General features: G+C 48.7%; 1 protein-coding gene across 2 annotated transcripts in view; it reads right to left on the reverse strand.

The window, feature by feature from the left end:
* RNLS (renalase, FAD dependent amine oxidase) overlaps positions 1-17,262 on the reverse strand; it is a 57,487-nt gene extending 40,225 nt beyond the window's left edge. For both annotated transcript variants that reach the window (XM_042021983.1, XM_042021975.1), the window contains exons 1-4: positions 17,136-17,262; positions 16,923-17,019; positions 16,114-16,256; positions 15,296-15,454 (exon numbers count right to left, since the gene is read on the reverse strand). In XM_042021983.1, the coding sequence (XP_041877917.1) occupies positions 15,296-15,454; positions 16,114-16,256; positions 16,923-17,019; positions 17,136-17,247 (511 nt within the window). In that variant the 5' untranslated portion in view covers positions 17,248-17,262. The remainder of the gene's footprint in view (positions 1-15,295; positions 15,455-16,113; positions 16,257-16,922; positions 17,020-17,135) is intronic.
* Positions 17,263-21,190: the final 3,928 nt, after the last annotated feature.

Here is a 21,190-nt window from a genome sequence, read left to right on the forward strand (position 1 = left end):
AACTGTTTATGGAACAACAATAAACATTTCCTCTGCAGAGAGCGCTAACCCAGTCAATGAGGGGGTTTTGACATTCTGATGAAATCCCATAAGCTTCTGCCAATCCTGTGCTCTGAAGGCAAACATCAGCCAAGACAAAGAACCCCACTCCTGGATGGCCTTCAAGATCCCTTCCAACCCAAACCATCCCGTGGCTCTGGGATTTTGCTAACATCAAGCCAGGGCTGCTCAGCAGTGGCAGCAACAAAATAACCCTGGGAAGGAGGGTGCTGCACCAAGCACAGCCAGCCCGTGAGGAACGGCTCCCTGCGCTGGGAATCTTGCAGCCACCCAGGGCAGAGGCTGAGACTGAGAAATGGACGGGGCAGTTCTTGCCTTACCACTGTGGAAAGCAAAACAACAAAACCCTGACACATTAGGAGTTTTCACACGGAGAAACACAGAAGGGGCTTGCTCGTCCTAGTAACTGTTTCAAATTACGGTGCGCACGTTTTGTTTTTAAAGGGATTTTTCAAACCAGCTCACAGCTGTGCCATCTTTTGTACCAGTTTTGTCAGGGCTACTAAATTAGCTTTTTTTATTTACTCTGAAGTGTCTTTTTAGGAAAGATTTAGAACTGTGCCAAGAAATAAAAGTGCTAAATCTTCTCAGACATGAAGGTATCTTAAATAATTGTGTCGCTGTGCCTTTGATCATCTCAGGGTATAAGCTTGGCAACGCTGCTGAGAGAAGCCATCCCCTCTATTAGTTCAGCAGATCCTGCACACAGAGAACAGACACACTTCGAGGCTCACTCACCTCCCCTGCCTTTATCAAGTCTGAAGTGGAAGCTGTAATTGGCAAACCAAGGACTAATTGAGAGCAATTGCTCCCACTGTAACTTGATTATGTTAATCAAGTAACAGTTTGGGGAGGGGAAAAAGAAAGGAAAAATCAGATGGTTAACAGTAATTATCTCTTTCTTCTGCAAAGCTAATACATGCATCATCTTCCTCTTTGCCAAAACCTTTTCACTACACAGGCATCCATTCCTTTTGCTTTCCAACTGACTGAAATCCTGCCTGTGGTGACACAGGTAACATTCAGGTTTAGGACACAGCCTCTGGACTTTAATTTAGCTACTTGTTTTCTGGGGGGGGGGGGGCCCACCAAATAAAAAAAAAATCAACTTTTCTTGTCCCCACCTTCAGTTGGATTCATTTATCCCCTTACTATTCTCAGCAGCTCTGCAAAACTCATTTCCTTCATTCTTTTGGCTTTCCAGGATAAAGAGGCAATTGCACCCTTCAAACCTCATTATGGTGGAAGAGCACAACTGAGGCAAAATCTAGTTATGATAGAAGAGTCAGTGGAAATTTGGCTATCAGCTGTGAGCAGGATGAGCTGCACGAACTGCCAGATCCAGGATCCCCCTCCTTTGCTGCTGATCAAATTGTGACAGCACAGTTTTAAAGGTAAATTTAGATTTTTTTTTTTTTTAATATCTTTTTCCAGGGTTCTCTTACCCCCACTTCATCAGGGTTCTGAGAAAGCATTACTGCATATTTGTGTAGATATCCAGCATGTACTGGCAAATCCTTCTGGGTTTTTTCAGATGCTCAAATTTTCCATCAATTTTAATAACCAGACTTTTTTTTCTGCTGACTGCTTCTCACTTCTTCCTTCTATTCCTGAATTCAGGGATTCCATATTTCATTTCCTCTTCTTCTTTCTGTTGGGACCTTTTTTTTTTTTTTTTTAATTTGCATGGATAGTTCCTGATTTTTGTTGGAGCTTTTTTTTTTTTTCATTTACCGAAGTTCTCACAAGATCATTACCCAAACCCAGGAATTCACAGTTACTCGGTCAGTGTCGTCTCCTACCAACTTCACCTCAAACAATGGAAGGCACTCAATTTAAAATTAATTTTTGAGTAAAACAAATCCCTGAATCGCAGCTAAACATGTGCCAAACCTTGGAGGGCACTTTTTTGGTGAAGGACATGCTATAAGTGACAAAGAGATAAGGAAGAAGCTCAAAATACCTTCCCACAGGAACACAGTCTTGCTTCTTGCTGCAGTCCAAAATAGCCCTTGTCTTTTGATTCAAAGAGCTTCAATCAGCTTAGCCCAACAGTATCATGAGCAGTAATTCTAATTAAACCCCACTAATGATGTTAATAGGGGAAAAAAAACCCTCTCCAAGTATAGATTTTCCTAGAGCTAAACACATAACATCATAAAGCAGCAAGCAGCCACTGTAACAAAAGAAGGTGAGGTGCCAGAAGTTTCAAAAAGAAATTGATAAAGCCCTCAAGACCCCATTAAAATCTCTTCTGGGAATAATTTGCAATCTGCTCCACCTCATGCAGACGTTGGATTAAAGCATCTGAGCGCAAACCTTAATCTGGGGCTTTATTTCACCATGGGCTTCCCTCCCCGCCGCTCCCAGGGATTCAGCCTCCAGGGAAGGGAGCAGGATTGAACTGACCACACGAATTTCACTGGGATGCTGCTGCGAGCACCAGCCCCAAGTTTGGGCTCTGCAGCGCGGAGGTGACACCCACAGGGCCCTTCCTTTTTCCCATCTCTCACCCCCAGCCATTTTCCCACACTCACACCCTTTTCTAATCTGCTGTAATTGCCACTGGCTTTAGTTTTTAGCAATACTACCGAAAATATTACCGAAGATTCAAATGGTATTTCCTCATGCTGGCTGCAGGCACATTGTACCATCCTCGTCACAGCCTTTTTCACGGATCGTATCCTGCTGTTACCCTCACAGCTGCCAACCTGCACCCCTCACACGTGTCCCAACGATTCCAAAGCAGTCAAACCAGGGAAGGAGGCACCTCAAAAATAACAATTTCTTATTACTCATCCCCTTGGGAGATGCTGTGCTTCGGCCTCGTGAAAGCTGAGCATTGTCTTCCACTTCCCTCTTTCCCAAGGCAGCTTTAGGTGAAGGAGACAGAACCTGCGGGCATGTGGCAGTCAATGTGATCTCTGCAACCAGAGAACTACAGCAGCAGAGCTCAGAAAATACGTGCCTGCTGAACCACACTGCAACCCTGGCCTAAAACACCCGAAACAAACCAAAAAAACCCCAATCCACCAAAAAAAAAAAAAAAAAAAGAGAGAGAAGTGACTACAGGGGAGAACTTCAAAGTCAAAACTGGAACTAGAAACAGAGCGTATCAACTCTTCTGTAGCTGTCTATTGTTCTGGAGTGTGACTCAGCAGAACAAAGGCTTTTGTCTTCATGGAGAAATAGAGTCCATATTGCACAGGAAGTGGCAAAAATCCACTGTCTGGAATGTGACCGGAGCTCCATTTGCTTCCATGGGGAATTTCCCTGGCTTTAGAGAGACTGCAAATCACCACCCTGTCCTACACGAGCTGAAGAGGCCAGGGTAAGACTCTGGCTTTCCTGCACTCAATGGAAAAAAAAAAAAATTTGCAGAAAAAAAGGCGAGTATGAGACAGTGGTAGCTGAGAGAATTCACTTTTGCACCTGCACCGAATAAATCTGAAAACACCTGGATTTATAAACTGGAACACTCTGGGAAGGACACAGGTACGTGACAAACCCGGTGCCTCCACCACGATCCAACACTGTGAAACTGTCACCACATAAAAGTCACCAGGTTTAAGACCAACATCTACATTTGAAGTACTTGTACTTCCCTTCTTATATCAGTTCAGTCACATGCATAAATGTTGAAGGAGGCTGAAAGGGGAACACGAACAAACAACTTTTAAACCATCAATCTTAAAAAAAGATGTTTTAGCAGCACCAAAAGATGCAGCACGTGGATGTGATCAGACCCAGAGGCTGGGGCTTATCAGCACCTTGAAGTTAAACATCACGTGGCAGAAAAAACATGCCAGCAGTAACTTCATCCAAGGACAGATTTTTCAGTCCACGCACACATTGCAATATCTATGTCTGGACTAGTTTCTCCAAGCATTCCCATGCCATCATCAGTGAATTTTCTGATGACAATACAGCACTGTTCTACACCCAGAAATCACCTGCTACCATGCAAAGCAGCATGCTCAAGAAGCGTATGGTTTCTCCTACCACACAAAAGTTAATTTTCCTTGGTTTGGTGAAGTCATGTTTATCCCCAGCTTGACAGAAGAAATCTCCACCTCCTTCCATGCACTCTTTCTGTTTTTATTAGAAGCCCGAGCACAGCTTTCCTTGTGGCGTGGGTGAGTGGGAGTGTGGAGCACAAGTAAACGCTGTCTCTGTACGTCACGGTTGTGAAACACACTCTAAATAAAACCATATGCTCTGGAAGGAAAAGTTTCGGCTCTCTCCCCTTTTGCTGCCTGCTCGGCTCGGAATGCAAACACATTTATAGAAAGGTTTGATGAGAAACTGATAAAAGACACGGTCATTTCTTTATTCACTCTGCAGGGTCAATGTACAGGACCCTTCACTTGAAGAATTCTATGATTTGGTTTCCTCTCTTGTTTTCTCCCTTGAAACAGTTGTGAATTGGTGTCAGCTGGTACCTGTGATGTTTTAGTGCCTGATACTTCCATGATTTTCAGAGCAGATACCTCATGATGATGGGGAGGAAACAAAACAAGCCAAAACAATCCACTAATCCACCGTTCTAGCAAAAATAACTTAATAATAGATTTATTCTAGAGCTGGTCAGACAGTTCTATAGTTTGCCCTCCCAGCTAAAACTTTAGCAATGCCCCGTGTGGCTGTCAGCTATGAAACCCAACACAATTTAATGTAATTCTTTGTCACATTTTGCAAAACATGCCTGTGACATGCCGTGGCCATAACTGAACCCATGTTCTTCTTTTTCCTTCCTTCTTTTCTGTCGAAATGCGTGCCTCGGTGACAGAGGGAGGCTGACACAGGAACATGGGGAGCAAAGATAAACCACCTCATTTCTCCCTCATAGCAGGGCTTCTTTTGGCGATCAAACACACACCAAAGGGGAAGTGCCACAGCTTTGCTCTGTCTAATGCTTAATTTCCAGTTCTGGGTTATGCAGTGATCTCTCCCACGAGCAGTTTTCCTCCCTCGGCCTGCACCAGACATTTTGGACACAAACAAAGCCCACTATGTGTTACCTTTTTTTCTCCTCTCCTTTGGTATCTCACCTGTTATTCAGGTTGCTCCCAAGAAAAAGGGCAAACCCAAAAGCAACACTTCCCAATGCTGCAGCTGTGTAATGATGGAAAAACGAATATTGGGAAAGCAAGGCAGCACGTCTGAAGGGGCAGGTTATTCAGGAGTCCTCATCAAACCTTCCTCAGGGTTTATCTCTGTGGTCAGCACTGACTCCCAGGCTGAGACACTGATAAAGGGAAGGTGAACTTCCCTCCAAGCTGAAGCTGCACTGTCGTGCAAACCACAGTCCCACTGCAGCGTTCTGACAGCTCCATGTTGTTAAATGACTAAATTTCCATTAGTAACAGGGATTTTTTGCTTGTTTTTCAAGCACCTTCCTTGCCCGGTATTCAGATCTGCCTAAAACATAATCACTAGCAGCAATGGCTAAAATAATAAAATAAAATTCAAGCTGTGTACACTTGTAATGCTTCGCCCACAATCAGTTTCACGTGGCTCCGACTGGATCACATGTTCTGGGTGTCTTGTCTGGTTTGTTTCTTTTGTTTTATCACATGTTCTTTCACTTTCTGTCCTGTCTCTCCTTTCCAAAGCACTGAGACACGCCGCCAAGCACGCAGAGCACGCGCTCTGGAAGCACAGATAAACTAAACAAACAGGCTGTACCTGATTGCCAATGGCCCCTCCTCTGCCGTCATTTTGGCAACTTCCATAAATGAGACACACAGTCCAGTGCACAACTTAAAAACCCTGGTTCTCCAGTCTCCACTTGTAAGAAGGGAAGCCACGGCAAACAAATCCTACTGCTCAAAATGTGACACAGTGGAGGGGGAAAATAAGAATAGGATTCCTTGAAAGTTACTGACAGATCAGCTGCAACCTACCAGAGGCTGAAAAAAAAATACCAGATGGAAGAAAAAATCCTTGATATTAGTACATCATACCAAATGCTGTATTCTAAAGCCAAACTCTCCCCTCCTCCTGCTACAAGGAACTGTTTCTTGGAAAATCCTTAATGCCTTTATTGATGGTGGCTCTTGGCTCTAACAGCTAAATGTGACAAGGAGGAAGAAAAAAAATACAAAGAAGGAATACTGATGTAATAAAACACGGTCCAGACTTACCTGCCTTGCAAATCCCATTAAGAAAAGAACCCCACGCAGGTACTCACTTAAAATTGAACGTTAAACCCCCACAAACTGTTATTAATTTCTAATACCTTGACATTTGACTTTACAGTAAAATACAAGAGATAACACACCAAAAAAACCAGAAAGTGGGGAGATAAGATGTATGGCTGAAGGCAACATGACAAAAAAGAAACAGAAAAGAACAAATGCTAATTTAAAATAAGCCAAGTAAGAATGTCTCTCACTGCCTATAAACACACACAGATCAGCAGCACAGTTCCACTGCCAGAAGACTTACGCAGGCTCAAAAAACACAAAGCCAAACCTCTTAAAATTAGTATTGATGTAAACCCCAGCTCAGGCCAGCAAACCACCTGAAAATCCCCCTTAGACTGGTTCCAAAACTACCCCGTGTTTTTGAGCACCTCCAAGACACGAAAGCCAAACCTTTTCCCAAACAAGCCTCAAGCTACTCACAAGGAACTGTCATACCCCTTCCCCGTGGGATTGCTGAGGCATTTTACCACCTCCTAAGGGTTTTAAAAAAAAAAGAGCCGATGTGTTACATTTATTTTCCAAATACCTGCTGGCGTTTCAGTGCCTGAAGCGGCAAACACGGCGTCGTGACTGTCACCAGCAGACAGGGGAGAGCTGGGGACACCACCCAGCATTCTGAACCAAGGGGCAAAAACTTGGAGGAGTGAAGTTTGAAAAGCCTGCCACAACCATGACCTCTCCCAGTATGTTAAGCAGCACACAAACTGAGACCAGAATGCCTCCCTGGCAGCACTCTGACACAGACAGGTCATTTATTAGTTCACCTCTTTCCAAGGGTGCAGATGCTAATGGGGCCAGGATCCTGCAGCATGAGCACGAGGCAAACAGACTTACACTGACATCTAAAGGTATCATTTACTATGTGATGCCTTCTGAAACATCTGCAAAGGGCCAGCATCTTGGACAGAAGGAATGTCAGTATTTAATTATTACAATGAGTGCCCGAGGCCAGGCTGGACACTGGGGCTTGGAGCAGCCTGGGATAGTGGAAGGTGTCCCTGCCCATGGCAGGGGGTGGAACAAGATCACCTTTAGGGTCCCTCTCAAACCATTCTATGATTCTCTACACGTACACCCCAAATTTGAGGCAAATTTCCTTGTTTCAGTAAGGATTATGTGGCATTTTCTTCAGACTAGAAAATTAAGCTTTTGCTAAATTCTGTCTTAGGGAAAGTGTCCCATCTTTTCCATGGAGTTGGGCACAAATCCTAGCTATAGTTCAGCCACTTGAAGACAAGTGGTCATTTCAAAGTTAACATTTTTCTCCTGCTCTTAAGTTGGTTTTGAGCGTAATATCCATTAGAAAATGTGAATGCTGGCTTTGCAACCAGCGTGGCTTAAATCAGAATAGATGAAAGGGTTTCTCATCAGTGTTCCTAAACACACCTCCTGCTGTGCCAGAGAGAAGTGGACGTGGCAACAGACAGCAAATCCATTTCTTTTGTGCTTTACACACTCAAACACCACCTTCTCCTTCTGCAGTCACTTTACAGCACTTAAACCACTTGCTGCCTGTACACAGTTCACTGAATAAAATTTACTTCCCCAGATTTCCATAGGCATCCACCCCATTCTCCCTAAAGTATAAATCCAATTGGAAGAGAGCAATAAATCCCTCTTTATGGAGAGGTGTACACTTATCCTCTGTGCCTTTGCAGAGCTGCACCACTCAGCCACATCCTGGCAGAGCTGTATTCTTAAAGGATGACTTTGGGAGTAGAATCAGAGGCTACTGGTGCACCAGGACTGACTCTGGAAAGCCTTATTTGCATGTCCCTTGTTCTTTCCAATAAATCAAGTGAAGAGATAGCTTTAATCCATTTCAACAAGGCAGTAGGTTCCTTACACTTTAAATAACTTGTAGCAGCTGAGTCCATCGCTGTAACGTGAGGTGCTGCATCAGCTAAGTCAATAAAGGTGACCAATCCCACCTTCATTTCTCACCCAGCCTGTTCCACTTCCTAAACTGCACCAGTCCCCAAACAGAGTTAATCAAGGCTCTCCCTTTTCTAAAGAACAGTTAGAGTGCTTTGAGTATCTCTGACAAGATGGGTAGAGCAGGGTATTCAAACCCTAAGGAAGAGCAAGGCAGTCAGTAATAAATTCCAAGGCAGCCCAGGTAAATCCCAACCCATCTATTACACCTTGCCTGATGGCTCAGGAAAAGGAACAGAACTTGGTTTCTACAAAAGGTGTCTGAGGGTAAGTTATTTCTGAGGCTTTTTTAAATACAACAGCATACCAACACTCTTGGAAGTTATGATGCCAAGTGTGGAAAGCTGACAGCAGGCTCCATGCAAAATTTAGGTTTGACTCAATGGGGCCAAAACCTCATTAGGTTTAAAATTAATATTTTTTTCTCCCTGCTCTAATCCAGATGTGGACTGCAAAAATAACTGAGAAGTTCACAGATGTGTCCGTGGGAGGTAAAGATAATCTTTGTAAAGAATGCTCTCAATTACAGCGATGGAAGTGGCCAGCAACCATTAAAATAATCCTCTAGAAATCCACAAAGCCCCATCCAGTCCAGAGGCACAGCCTAAGCTATGAGAACACATCTAAAAAGCGCTGTCCAGTGAAGACTTGTGTCTGCCTATTTGACTGCGGCACTAAAAAATAAATAAATCCCAAAGCAAGCAATTAAATGTAAAGACTGCCTGCAAACCTGCACCAGACTTTTCAAAGGTTTTCAGCTCTATAAAAGCCATAGTTTGAGCGGCAGATTTCACATCAAAAAGAAGGCTATAAAATCCCAATCAGCCTGTGGTCACCTTTGCACATTTCTCTCTCTCAAGTGTGCCCAGAAGGTTTGGTAACGGGAAAGGAGGGAGAGCTTTCCCAAACACATTTTTCAAAAAAAACCCAAGTGAAAAACTCCAAACAAACAAACAAACCAAAAAGGGATTTTACTCAAAGGGAGAGGTGACACATAACATAATCGCTGTTTCCCAAAACCAACCATCAAAACCACTTCACATTCAGGATCTGAAAATTCAAGGCTGGTAAAAATGCCCTAACTGGACTTCCTGAAGAATAAGATCTTATAGCACATCCCAGCTTCCTACAACACAGAAACCACCAGCTCCTAAAACACATGTCCCACAAGACACAAATAAAGAAGTTTCAGAATTGCTCAGTTTGGTCTCATTTTTTGGCAAGGAACTTTTTTTTTCTTCCCCCCTTCCTTTTAGGCTCATGGCAAAGAGCAGCTTTGGAAAGATTTCTCCATCTAAACATAATCCCTGGAGAGAACCAAAGACTGGGAAACACTGAGAGGTATCTGTTTATTGTTGGGATAAACAAACTTCAGAGCATTTATTTGTTCTGTTCCAAGTACGTCCTGTGTTCAAATACCATCACCTTTAGTATCTAGAAAAAAAACCCCAGTCTGTGCACACGGGCTCGTGTTCAGCTGATCCAACATGTCTGTGGTCCCATTCTCTATTTTGGGGACTGGAATGACACAAAAGAGCTCGACAAAGGTCTGTGACCAAGTGCCCAGTGCTGAAGGACCGTGCCAAACCAGGGAGAGAAGCAGGTCCAGCTTCAAGGAATTGCGAACAGCCACGTCAGGCAGACTTAAAAAGCATCAGCACACAAAAGCAGCGCTGCCTTACATGTCAGAAGTAACTTTTTTTTCAAGCCAGCTCAGCTCAATCAGCACCACCTGCTGCCAGTTTAACGTGCAGGTGCTCTGGAATCCCTCCTGGGACCGCACAGGAAACCCAAGCTTAGGACTCCGACCGCAAAATCACGAGCATGCAGAGGGCTCAGCCACTCGCCCGGCCCCTGAGCTGCTCCCCTACCCTTGCTGGAAGAGCAGAATGGGCCAGCAAGTCTGTGGGCCACATGGTGAACTGAGGATCACACCACTGAGCCTGCTAAAAATAACTCCCCCCCCCCTTTTTTGGGGGGAAAGGGCGGGGGGACCGTGTGTCTGTGGTCCCCCAGACAGGGGTGCTGCTGCAGTTGGAGGCGGGGCAGGACCAGGAGCAAGGGGCTGCTGGAAGAAATGCTTTGGCCACGTTTCCAGGCACCAAGAGGTGATGCTGTGGCAGAGTGGGACTCACCCTCTCTGCAGAGTTTCCTTTTAGGAGCTGGCACACTGGTCTGGCCAAAGGATGGGCTCCCCTGGAGTGGGAACCCAGCCTGAAGACAAGAAGCTGCATATTTTGCTCTTCCAGCATTGCACCTGGCTTTTTTCCTTCTGTTTTACCCTGAGATCTGTCAAATCAGAGTTTCAGCTCTCCACCCAAGGCAGGCAGCCCCGGCTGACAACACCAAAATGCAAAGTAGCCCTTTATCTAATACAGATTCTACTTCACTCTCCTTTTCAGGCCTCTCGTGCTCACGCACACGGGGGTTAATCCCCACACGTCCCAGATGGAGAGGGGCTCTGGGATCAGTGTGTTTGATAGGCTTCCAACATGCTCAATAACTGCAGAATAAGCCCATTATAAGCACTCTAGATATTAAAAAACCACCTAAAACAGACTAAGTCAAACACACGCTTAAGAACACACACGGCCTACTTTGATTTTTTTCCTCCTGATGTGCAATTCCAGCCCCAGCAGCCTTTATTTTTAGCAGTACTCCCTCAGAGAGGCTATACCCAAGCTGCAGCAGGCAGTGAACACGGAGGGGCTCTGCCTGCTTTGAAGGCTGACAGAGAGGTTTTGGTGGCAGCTGCTCCTCCTCAGACACTCCCCTGCTCCCCAGATGTGCAGTCCCACCTTCTCCTCCCTGCCTCCCTCACACCTGTCAGACCATTCCAGGAGCAAATCCAAATCCTCGACCAAGAGAAAAGCAACCTCCCAAAGGAAGGCCACGGCCATGATCCGAGGGATGGAGCAGCTCTGCTGGGAGGAAAGGCTGGGAGAGCTGGGATTGTTCAGCCTGGAGAGGAGAAGCTTTGGGGTGACCTCACTGGGGCCTTCCAGGGCCTGGAGGAGCTACAGGAAACATGGAGAGAGACTCTTGACAAGGGCTGGAGGGACAGGACAAGGGAACGGCTTCAAACCAAAAGCTCAGGGGGGCCAAATCCTGCAAACAGAGCCTGGCAGGGCAGGAGGGTTTCCTGCAGAGGGATGCTCCCTGTTCCTGCTGCAGCCCGGGGAACACAGCCACCGCCTCTGACACTCCCATCCCAGGGATCACCCGAATTCACCACAGACCCTTCCCCTGCCACAGCCTCAGGCAGAACTGGGGTGCTCCCAGGGCAGATGGGTGACAGGTTTGAAAAGGACCATGGCCAGGAACTCCTTGTGTTTCCAGAAAGCCCAAATATTCCCACATTGTGGCCTCAGCTCCCTGATAAGCGACTAACAAATCAGTGTACATGTTTACACTGGACATTTCAGATCTGTTAGGTAATGAGAGCTCCAAGCTGGATAAGCCCTGCTCAGATTGCTTGGAACTGGAACCACAGAATTCCAAATTTATCATCGTGCTATCCAAAAATAAACACATCCACTCAGCAAGGACTTGTGACTCGTGAAAAATTATCAGAGTTGTGCTTTCCTAACTCACATCATAAAGCCTTCCCACGCAAATACAGCCCTGTTTCACTTGTATCTTCTCATCAGCTTGTATTATTTAAAACATGTGGGACATTCACACAGATGGGAAAAAAAAAAAAAATAGGTCAGGCTCGAAGCAAAAGCCAAGCCATCCTCTTTTATTAGCAGCTTAAACGTGCAGAAGTGTAATTTGAAATGCCAGGGGAAGAGACATAATGAAAACGTTCTGAGCACACAAATAAAAAAACTACGGCAAATCGTCGCGACCTCAGACTGCCGTGTTGCCAAAAGCCTCGAGCTAAACAACAGAAGTGACAGGAAGGCTTGTCCAGCTGATCTGAAAAAGCACAGAAAGAACCACAGTGCTTGGTGATCATACGGAATCCGGGATATAAATCCGGGATTCTTCTAACATCAGCAGCCAATGTAACAGTCCAGCACCTCGGAAATACTACTGGATGATGAACATTTACAAAATCTTGTCCTTTCATTTGCAAAGATCCTACTTCTAAGTAAATGTACTCCTTTCCTTGAACTGATGTTACAAACCTCAGAAACGTTTATTCATTTCCCTTTTATCTCCTGCATAACCCCAATATTTACTACCAGAATATGCAAAGCTCAAATCAGTGCAGTAAATTTAATTTAGCTGTGCAAGCTGAATGTCCTAAACATCATTTGATTGCTGCCACCTACTGTTGTTCCAAACATGTTGCAAGGAGTTAACCCTTTATCCAGCAGCTACTAGAAGTCATGCTGGAAGTACTTCTGGCTCTGCTGCTGCTAAATATGCAACTGCTGCATCTATTTAGGGGTGATAACTGTAGAAAGAATGAATAAAGGTTGAAAATTAAGGTGATTTAAAAAAATATATATATATGTATATAAACACACTATTTATTACATTATTTGTTTCATATCTATTTTTAAAAATTGAGTGTGTTCACACACTAACTTCTCCATTAATCGCAGACTTGGCTTTTCACTCACGAGAGAAGCAAATCTGCAACATTCATTTCCCACACAGCCCATATAAAATGGTAATTTTAGGTTGCCAAAGGCCACTTAATTCTGTCTTCTCCTAAATGCACTTGGCTTCACAATGACATCATGTTCAGGCTCATCTGAGAGGTTAAAGGACACAAAAACCATCCAGTCTAGTTTAGTCTGCCGAGTTAAAGTATTAAAACAGCAACTTTGCCACTGGATGTGAAATTTGAGAGGTTATTTCAAAATCTTAAGTTTCCGAATATCGTGCAAATAAGTGAAAATTGTTTTCAAAAACACGTGGGAGGCAGAAGACCCCCTCCCTCAAACAGGAAAATGGCGAATTCCTGGAGGGGTGAACTCCCACCTCTGGCAAGTCATTTGAACTCTCCAGCTCAGGCTCTTTTACCCACCAATGTCAAAGGCTAATTCCAACCCCCACGGACGGATCAAAGCACCCCTTACCCTGCCCAGCTGCTCCTTCACTCCTTCTCCCTCACAGCCTTTATCCATACATTAATGCTAGCAACACCTCAGCAAAACCCATTTCAAACTTCACCTGGCTGTGAGCTGGGAGACCCAGGTACACCTCAGTGGTTCAAGAGGCCCCCAGCCAGCACTTCAACCCCTGGCAAAACCGACCCCCAAAAGGCACCCCAGAGAGCACCCTCAGATGGGGCAAGGGAAGGGAGACCATGGGGGATGTGGGGGAGGTTCAAACCCATCCATGCCCCTGGCGAAGCAGCTGCCAGAGCAGGGATGTTACACCGAAGCAGCGAAGGCTGAAAAGCAGAGCTGTGCAGGAACAGCCAAAACTCGCTCCTTTAACTCTCCTCATCCCAAACCACAACAGCGACTGAGATAAGCCCTGCCCAGGCACATCTCTCATTTAGCTCCAGAGTCCTTCTTCTACACAGTAAGGGCCAGCAGGGAAGGCAGCTGTATTCCCAAACTCTGCCCTTTCAGCCACTTGCCTGCCACGCCTCGCTGGCCACACAGGAGGAAGCCCCCTCCTTCCTCCAGCTCTGCACATGTCCTGCTCCATCCCACAGCAGCAACAGGAGCCCTCCTGCCCGCAGTTACAGCTGGGGGGAAGTTTCCAACAGGCAGCAGGAACCTCCCCTTCCAGGAGCAGCTGGAATCGCTACCGGGAACGCACAAATACGGTTCCTGTTAGAACCGCCAGATTTTGCCCCGGATTTGGGAGACCAGAGCATACAAATGACAAGAAAGTGTCAGTGTGGAGGGGAGAGAACACCTATTCCTCTCAGCAGCTGTCACGAAATCCCATCTTAAATCCCAAGTGAGGTGGGTCCAGGAAAAGCCACCTTCCCTGCCAGCAGAACTCGGCTCTCTGACGTGCAGTCAGAATCAGGTTGAGATTTAGACACCCAGTGATGTACCTGACCCACTGTAAGTCAAAACAGACCTGAAACTGCACCCTGCTCAGGCTCTGAAACACCCTCCTAACACTCCCCTCACCTATTCTTCCCCTCAGTTCTTAGCCCAAAGAAACAGGAGTAAAGATGCCGATAGCTCCCGTGCCAAGGAACTCCAGGCCATGGGGAGTCACTCCCACAGCCTGAGATCCAGAATTAACAGCTGGCAGGACATCTGGAAGCTGGTCTCACACAGGGAACAGGAAGAGAGGGGAAGAGAAACAGGAAGAAGGGGAGGAGAAGACAAAACTTGCTGGATTCCCTCAGATAAAAGTCGATCCTGCAGTTACACAGACGGTGAAAAGAGACGATGTCGTGGGAAGCATCTGACTGCTCCAGCTCTCCCCAGAGCAAGTGAAATGAACTGTTCACCTTAATTACATCTTCTGAAGGGGACCTGCCTGCTTTCTGGACAAGAAAGGATTTAATTACCCCCAGAAAAACAATCTGCAAAGATACCAGTGCCAGCTGGGGAAGGCCTTGAGATGCAGACTAGCAGAACCTCGGGAAGGCTCTGAAAAAACACTCCCTCTGCTTTTCTTCTATTTTCTATTTTTCTATTTTTATTTCTTTCACTATTAACCAGACCACCTTAGCAAAGACAGGATGTGCCAGGCCCACCATTGCTTTCCATGGCAGAGGGACAGGGGAAATGAGAGGGCTCACAAAACAGCAATTAGCAGAGAAGTCCTGCTCGTAGAGAAGATTTACCTACTTGGGCACAAAGGTCAAAATCAGAGGTTGTAACGAAAACACTTCTCTTTACAGACATGCTCAAGAAAACTTGTTCAATCCAGTAACTACTTTCAAGCTGCACAAAGACAAGCCCTGCTTTAGCAGTCAGCAAAAAAATTAAAGATCAGACTCAAAACTGACTCATCTATTTAGATGGTTTTGCTGTCAAGGTACTACTGGTCACACACCACACATGTGGCCTTGAAATTACCCACCTCCCACCATTTTCCACCCTGTCCTGGTGGGATAATTAAGCAGCTCAGACTGTTGAGGGAGTTTTTTGCCACGTAAGATGCTCAACTGCCATTCTGGATTAGATACCTGCGATTTGGAGGTCTGAACTTACTGTTCACAATGTCACCTTGCAGCTGGAGAATCTGTGGGACCGGCATGGTGAGAATAACCACATCAAACTCTTCCGGGGGCCCCGCTTTCCTGGAGACTTCCCACCTCCCATCCCGGAGAGAGAGGTGAGTTACGTGCTGCTCATAGGACACCTCTGCACCTGCGTGGAAAAAGCAGCAGTTAAATGCACGTGGCAGTGAATTCCACAGGGAAAAGGCAGAGAGAGAGTTATTTCCAAGGGATGGGGTGACAGGACAAGGGGGAATGGCTTCCCACTGCCAGAGGGCAGGAACATAGCTATTTTTTTTACAAGATTAGGCTTTAAAAAAACAGCTGATTAAAAAAAATATGAAAACAATTGCATGGAAGGACCAAAGCCTGACTACTCTTACAGCTCAAATTTTTCAAAGCAGGATTAAACTAGTCACTGAACTGTACACGTGGTTCTGCCCCACGACACCTAAGGCAGCAGTCAGAAAGTTTAAACTCCTTTTCCAAAGGACTCTCCACCCAGCAGGCTCACGTCCTTTCTCCAAAACATAGGGTGCAGCTCACCCCTCTGCCCCCAGTTACACAGCAGATGTTCTGTTTGTATAGAGACTTTTATATCTGCAGGACTTGGAAGTTCACAGAGCTCACAGACACCATTCCAGCAGCTTCCAGGCATACATTAACAAACAAAGGAACTTAAACATCCTCAAACAAGGAACTTAAACACCCTCATCAGGGATTTAAATCCGAAAGACCGTTCAAAGGCACCGTCAAAAACACAACCACTGAAACCCTTCCCTTCACACAAAGGCATCCAAAAAGCATTACCTGACTGTTCTAAATAGTACTTGACAACAGAGGAGATGCCCTGGGGTGCCACGTAATTGCAGGACCCTTCTCTCGCCACCATCCCTTCCACGGGAGCAGTCAGCGGCTTCAGGATGCCGTGAGACAGAAGCTCCTCGTAGAAGCTTGAAAGGAACAAACACACAAGTGAGAAAAGTCGCTCTGTTTTCCACGACTGAAATTAAGACCGGCCTGACTTTCGAATTCTAGCAGGCTGCATTTCAAGGCTGGCTATGCACAAATACAGCGATAAAACAACAAACCACCTTGCCACTGCACTGGGCCCGGCCCTTTACCGCAAGCAGGGCTCCCTGTGATGGATCTGTCAGCGCTGTGACCCGGAAGCAGAGGAATGGATGCAGCTCCCCAGAGCTCTGAACGCCAGCACAAACTCCAGCGGGGAGCGCAGGAGTGTTCCAGCCGCTGGACACAGGCGCCCGGAACGCACCTGCCTTTGCCCTGCTTTCCACGCAAATGCTGCCTTTTTACACGCAGCTACTCCCCCTGCCTCTTCCATCCCAACTCGCGAGTTTTCCAGCTTTCACCCCTCCCCTCCTCCCGCCGACTCCGCCGGCGGGGGAGCGAGCGGGCGGCTGCGGGGCTCTGGGTGTCGGCTGGGGTGAAAGCACGGCACCTGTGCACGCAGCGAGCCCCAGCACCGGGGTCCCTCCGCGCCCCCCGGCCGGGCCACCACACCCTGCCGAGCCCGCGCTGCCCACCCGCGGCACGGCCGGGATCAGCGGGATGGGGCCGGGGCCGGAGCGCTGGGGGCGGGGCGGGGCGGGTCTCACCTGAGCCGCGGCCCCGCAAGCTCCGACTCGCAGGTGACGAACTGCGCGCCCAGGTCGGCGCTGCCGCGGTCGGCGCGGGTCGTGCTCATGCGGCCCCCTGCGCGACAGCCGGTCAGACACCGCCGCGGCACGCCACACCCCGCAGGACACCCCGCAGGACACCCCGCAGGACACCCCGCAGGACACGCCGGGCCCGCCCCCCGCCGCACCCACCTGCGCCCCGCGCCTTGTCCCAGACGGTCACCTGCCCCCGCGCCGCCCCGCGCAGCAGCGCCGCGCCCGCCGCGCCCGTCAGCCCCGCGCCCACCACCAGCACCCGCGCCATGGCCGCCGCACGCCGCGGACACGGGCACGGGCACGCCCAGGAACACGCCCAGGAACACCGACATGGACACGGACGCGCCCCGCGCTGGGAGGGGCCTCCCGCGCCGCTGCCCGCCCCCGGGGAGAGCCGTGCCCATGGGCGGGGCGGGGAGGCCACGCACACACCCCGCGCCTGTGCTGGGCACACACCTGGACAGACACATCTGTATGGGCACACACCTATGGTGGACACACCTATACACACTCACACTCCTGTGTCACACACACACCCCTGTGTCACACACACACCTGTACACACTCACACTCCTGTGTCACACACAAATCCCTGTGTCACACACCCCTGTGTCACACACACACCTATACACACTCACACTCCTGTGTCACACACACACCCCCGTGTCACACACCCCTGTGTCACACACACACCTATACACACTCACACTCCTGTGTCACACACAAATCCCTGTGTCACACACCCCTGCCAGTGATCCAGGCACGCTCCAGAGCCGGGTCTGACCCACCCTTACTGAACAGCTTCTGCTGTATCAAACCCTGCCCAGCTGGAGGTGCCACCCAGCAGGCTGTGACACCTTCCAGAAGGTGCTGGTGGATTGTCTCCAACACCTGGCCGGTGTTTTGCAAGGAGCCACGGCTCGGTGTGAGGAAAGCGGGATGCTGGGTGCAGAGCAGATAGTGCTGAGGGGTGGTGACACCGCGTGCAATGCCTCTGCCCTGGGAACACAAACTCCCGTCCTGAGAGCCCTGAGAGTGGGCAGCTGGGGGAAGGATTTGGGTTGCTACCCTTATCCAGCTGCGTGGGTGGGAGGAGATGTTCCAGAGATCTTCTGACAGGATCGCTGCGGTATGGGGACACCAGAACCCGACACTTTGGCAGAGGTGTGGTGTGAAGTCCCCTCTGTGGAGCTTGTTGTGCCTGAGGCACAGGCGGGTGTTGGTGATGCTCATCTTCAAAGGGAGCTCCGAGGCGACCTGGACTTCCTGGAGAGAGCTGGGAGCCCCTGTCTCCCCCGCCCTTGTGTTGTGGGGCAGTCATGGAGGAGAACATGTGTTCAGTCTGGGGCTTTCTTTTAAGAAAAATAAAAGATTGACTGTGTGAGTGACCCTCCAACATGTAAGAGTTCACAGCTGGGAATTCCCATTCGATGGGAGGTTTTCTCTTCTTGACACCATTGCCCTGGAAAGAAGCCTCAGGACGTTGTGTCCCCTCCTCAGCACCTCCTGCAGAGGACACCAGCTCTGGCACCTCGCCCTATTCCCTGCTGTGGATCCCTCCCTCCAGATTCTGCTGTCTCCTAGAGGACCTGTGGGGCTGTACTTCTGCCTGGCTGGGCAGGGCATTGTCACCACCATTTGCTTGTGTCTTTGTGAAAAGGAGATTTCTCAAACCTCACAAATATTTGGCCTTTTGGCCACCGAGCGGTTCTGTGTGGGAGAGGTGCTGGGGAATGGGTGATGGCACTGAGTGGTTCCCTGGATCCTCACTGCCAGCTCAGTGTGCCGGTGAGTCCAGCAGAGTTTCTTACGTGTAGAAGCAGGCAGGAAGGCAGTCACAGAGTCATAGAACCACAGAATATCCTGGCTTGGAAGGGTCCCACAGGGATCATGGATCCAGCCCCTGGCCCTGCCCAGGCACCCCAACAACCCCAGCCTGGGCATCCCTGGCAGCGCTGCCCAAACGCTCCTGGAGCTCTGGCAGCCTCGGGGCCGTGCCCATTCCCTGGGGAGCCTGGGCAGTGCCCAGCACCCTCTGGGGGAAGCGCCTTTCCCTCATCTCCAGCCTGAGCCTGCCCTGGCCCAGCTCCAGTCGCTCCCTGGGTGCTGTCCCTGTCCCAGGGAGCAGAGATGGGAGCTGCAGCCCCGGTGAGGTCTGACCTCGGTGTGCTCCAGCTGAACAAACCCAGTGCCCCCAGCTGCTCCTCGTGTGGCCCCTCCAGACCCTTCCCCCTCATGTCCTTTGAAGGCTTTCTAACACCTATTAGATGTAGACCAGTATTAAGACATTATTACAATTATAGAGCTGAGGCCAAAAGACAAATACGAAGAATTAAGACAGAATCCCTGGCAGTAATTTTATAGAAAACTTGATTATTAAACTTGAGCATGATGGGCAGTGCTGAAGGTTCCACTGCAACTGAAAAAGCTCTGTGCTCACCTGATGAGCACGTGGAGACTGCCAGCAAGGAAAGCAGGGGTGATGCAAGAGAGGGCTGCAGGAGCTGGGTGAGAACTCTGGATGTGTGACATGCTCCTGCTCTGGGGCTAAACACCTACTCGAAGTATGTGCTGGTGGCAGGGGGCCCTGGATTGAGGGCAGGGCATGGGGACACAGATTAGGAGCTGTGGCACAACAGCCTTACTGGAAAGGGTGGCAGGCACCAACCCGGACACGAGCCAACAATGTGCTCTCCCTGCAAGGATGGAGAACCCCAGGCTGGCCACGGGAGCAGACAAGGGACCGCCTGGTTGTTGTCGCCCCTGCCGTTTGGTGCAAGGGAAGTCACATCTGGAGGCCACGTCCAGTTCTGGAATGCCTGGGCAGAGGGATGTGGAGATGATCCGTGGGGGTTGGCAAACTGTCAGCGAGCCTGCAGCAGGACGGAGCTGGGTTTACACGTCTGGCCATGCAGTGAAGTTCAAGGGACTCTCCTGGATCCCATTCAGCCCTACGGCGGTGGTGCTTCAGCAGGAGCTGCACATGACCCTTGGGAGGCCAGAGCATCCTGTAAGACCTACGATGATGTCCCGCTCTTGAGGTGCTACAGGACTCCTTTGGGGTGCAGCCTCGCTCCTGCCCCTTTCAGTGCCTCCAGACGAGTGCAACCAGAGCTGCTCTGCCCTTTCCCGGGAGTGTAGATTTCCATTATCTGCTTCCTCAGAGGGTGAAGGTCAGACGTGTCTTACTCGGTGCGGCGTGGCTTCAGTAGCCCAAAAAAAAGTCACCCTTGACCTCCAGACCTCTGAATTATGAACCCCTGTTCTACTGCGTGTTTATACAAGTGGGACAAACTCCCAAATCTGGGTGCATGCCTTGGACACATCTCAGGCCCATTCCAGGCTGACAGACAGCAGACGCCTTTCCCTACTGACCTTTCACCGCGATTTCCAAAGCAAAGCAATCTAGGAAGGGAGGGCAGGAGGCAGCCCCAGCCCTGGCACTGCTGATGGAGAGGGATAACTCTCCCTGTTGGCAGGGGACTTGTAGGATAAGGCACTTAGGTACTCCTCATACCTTCCAGTAAGGGTGTGAAGAACAAGGGTGTTGTGGTGGGCTGACCCCAGCCCACAGCTGAGCTCCCACAGAGCTGCTCCTTGGCTCCATCCCTCACCCCAAAGTGGGACAGCTGGAGGGAACTGGGAGAGCAAAAGCGAGAAAACTGGGTGGAGTGAAAGAAGGTATGGAGAGTTGCTATGGCAAATTGGCTGTGTCCCATCCCTGTGCTATGAAGAATGGGAATTCCATCCCAGCCTGACCCAGTACAGATGTTTTCAGTCTGTTGCCTGGGATTTAATCTCCATCTCAGATGTACAACAAGAAACATCATCACTTCTAAACCAGAAGATCTGCTACTGGAAATGCATTTTAGACTTTGATCTTCCCTTGCAATAACTTAATTATGTCTCTTGTAGTAAATAAATAAAACCATCACTGAAATGGGAAGCTGGAAACTTTCTTCAGCAATACCAATTAAACCACTTTATCAATGGAAATCACTTCAGAACGTCCAGAGTTATTTGACTCTGCCTAAACAGTATTTAACCGGCCTCCACAAACAAATTCTGGGCAACTGCACTTTTTAAACTGTGGTGTTACCTAATGATGTATATGTTCTGTATCTCAGGGTGTTTACACCTGCCACCCCACCCTGCAGCCAGTTCAAATAGGGCTGTCTCCAGAGGGATGCAGAGCACTGCTCCGTGCACCA

The sequence above is a fragment of the Corvus kubaryi genome, unplaced genomic scaffold, assembly GCF_017639235.1.
Source record: "Corvus kubaryi isolate FWS band 111438036 unplaced genomic scaffold, C.kubaryi_AGA036_p1.0 126, whole genome shotgun sequence".
NCBI lineage: Eukaryota > Metazoa > Chordata > Aves > Passeriformes > Corvidae > Corvus > Corvus kubaryi.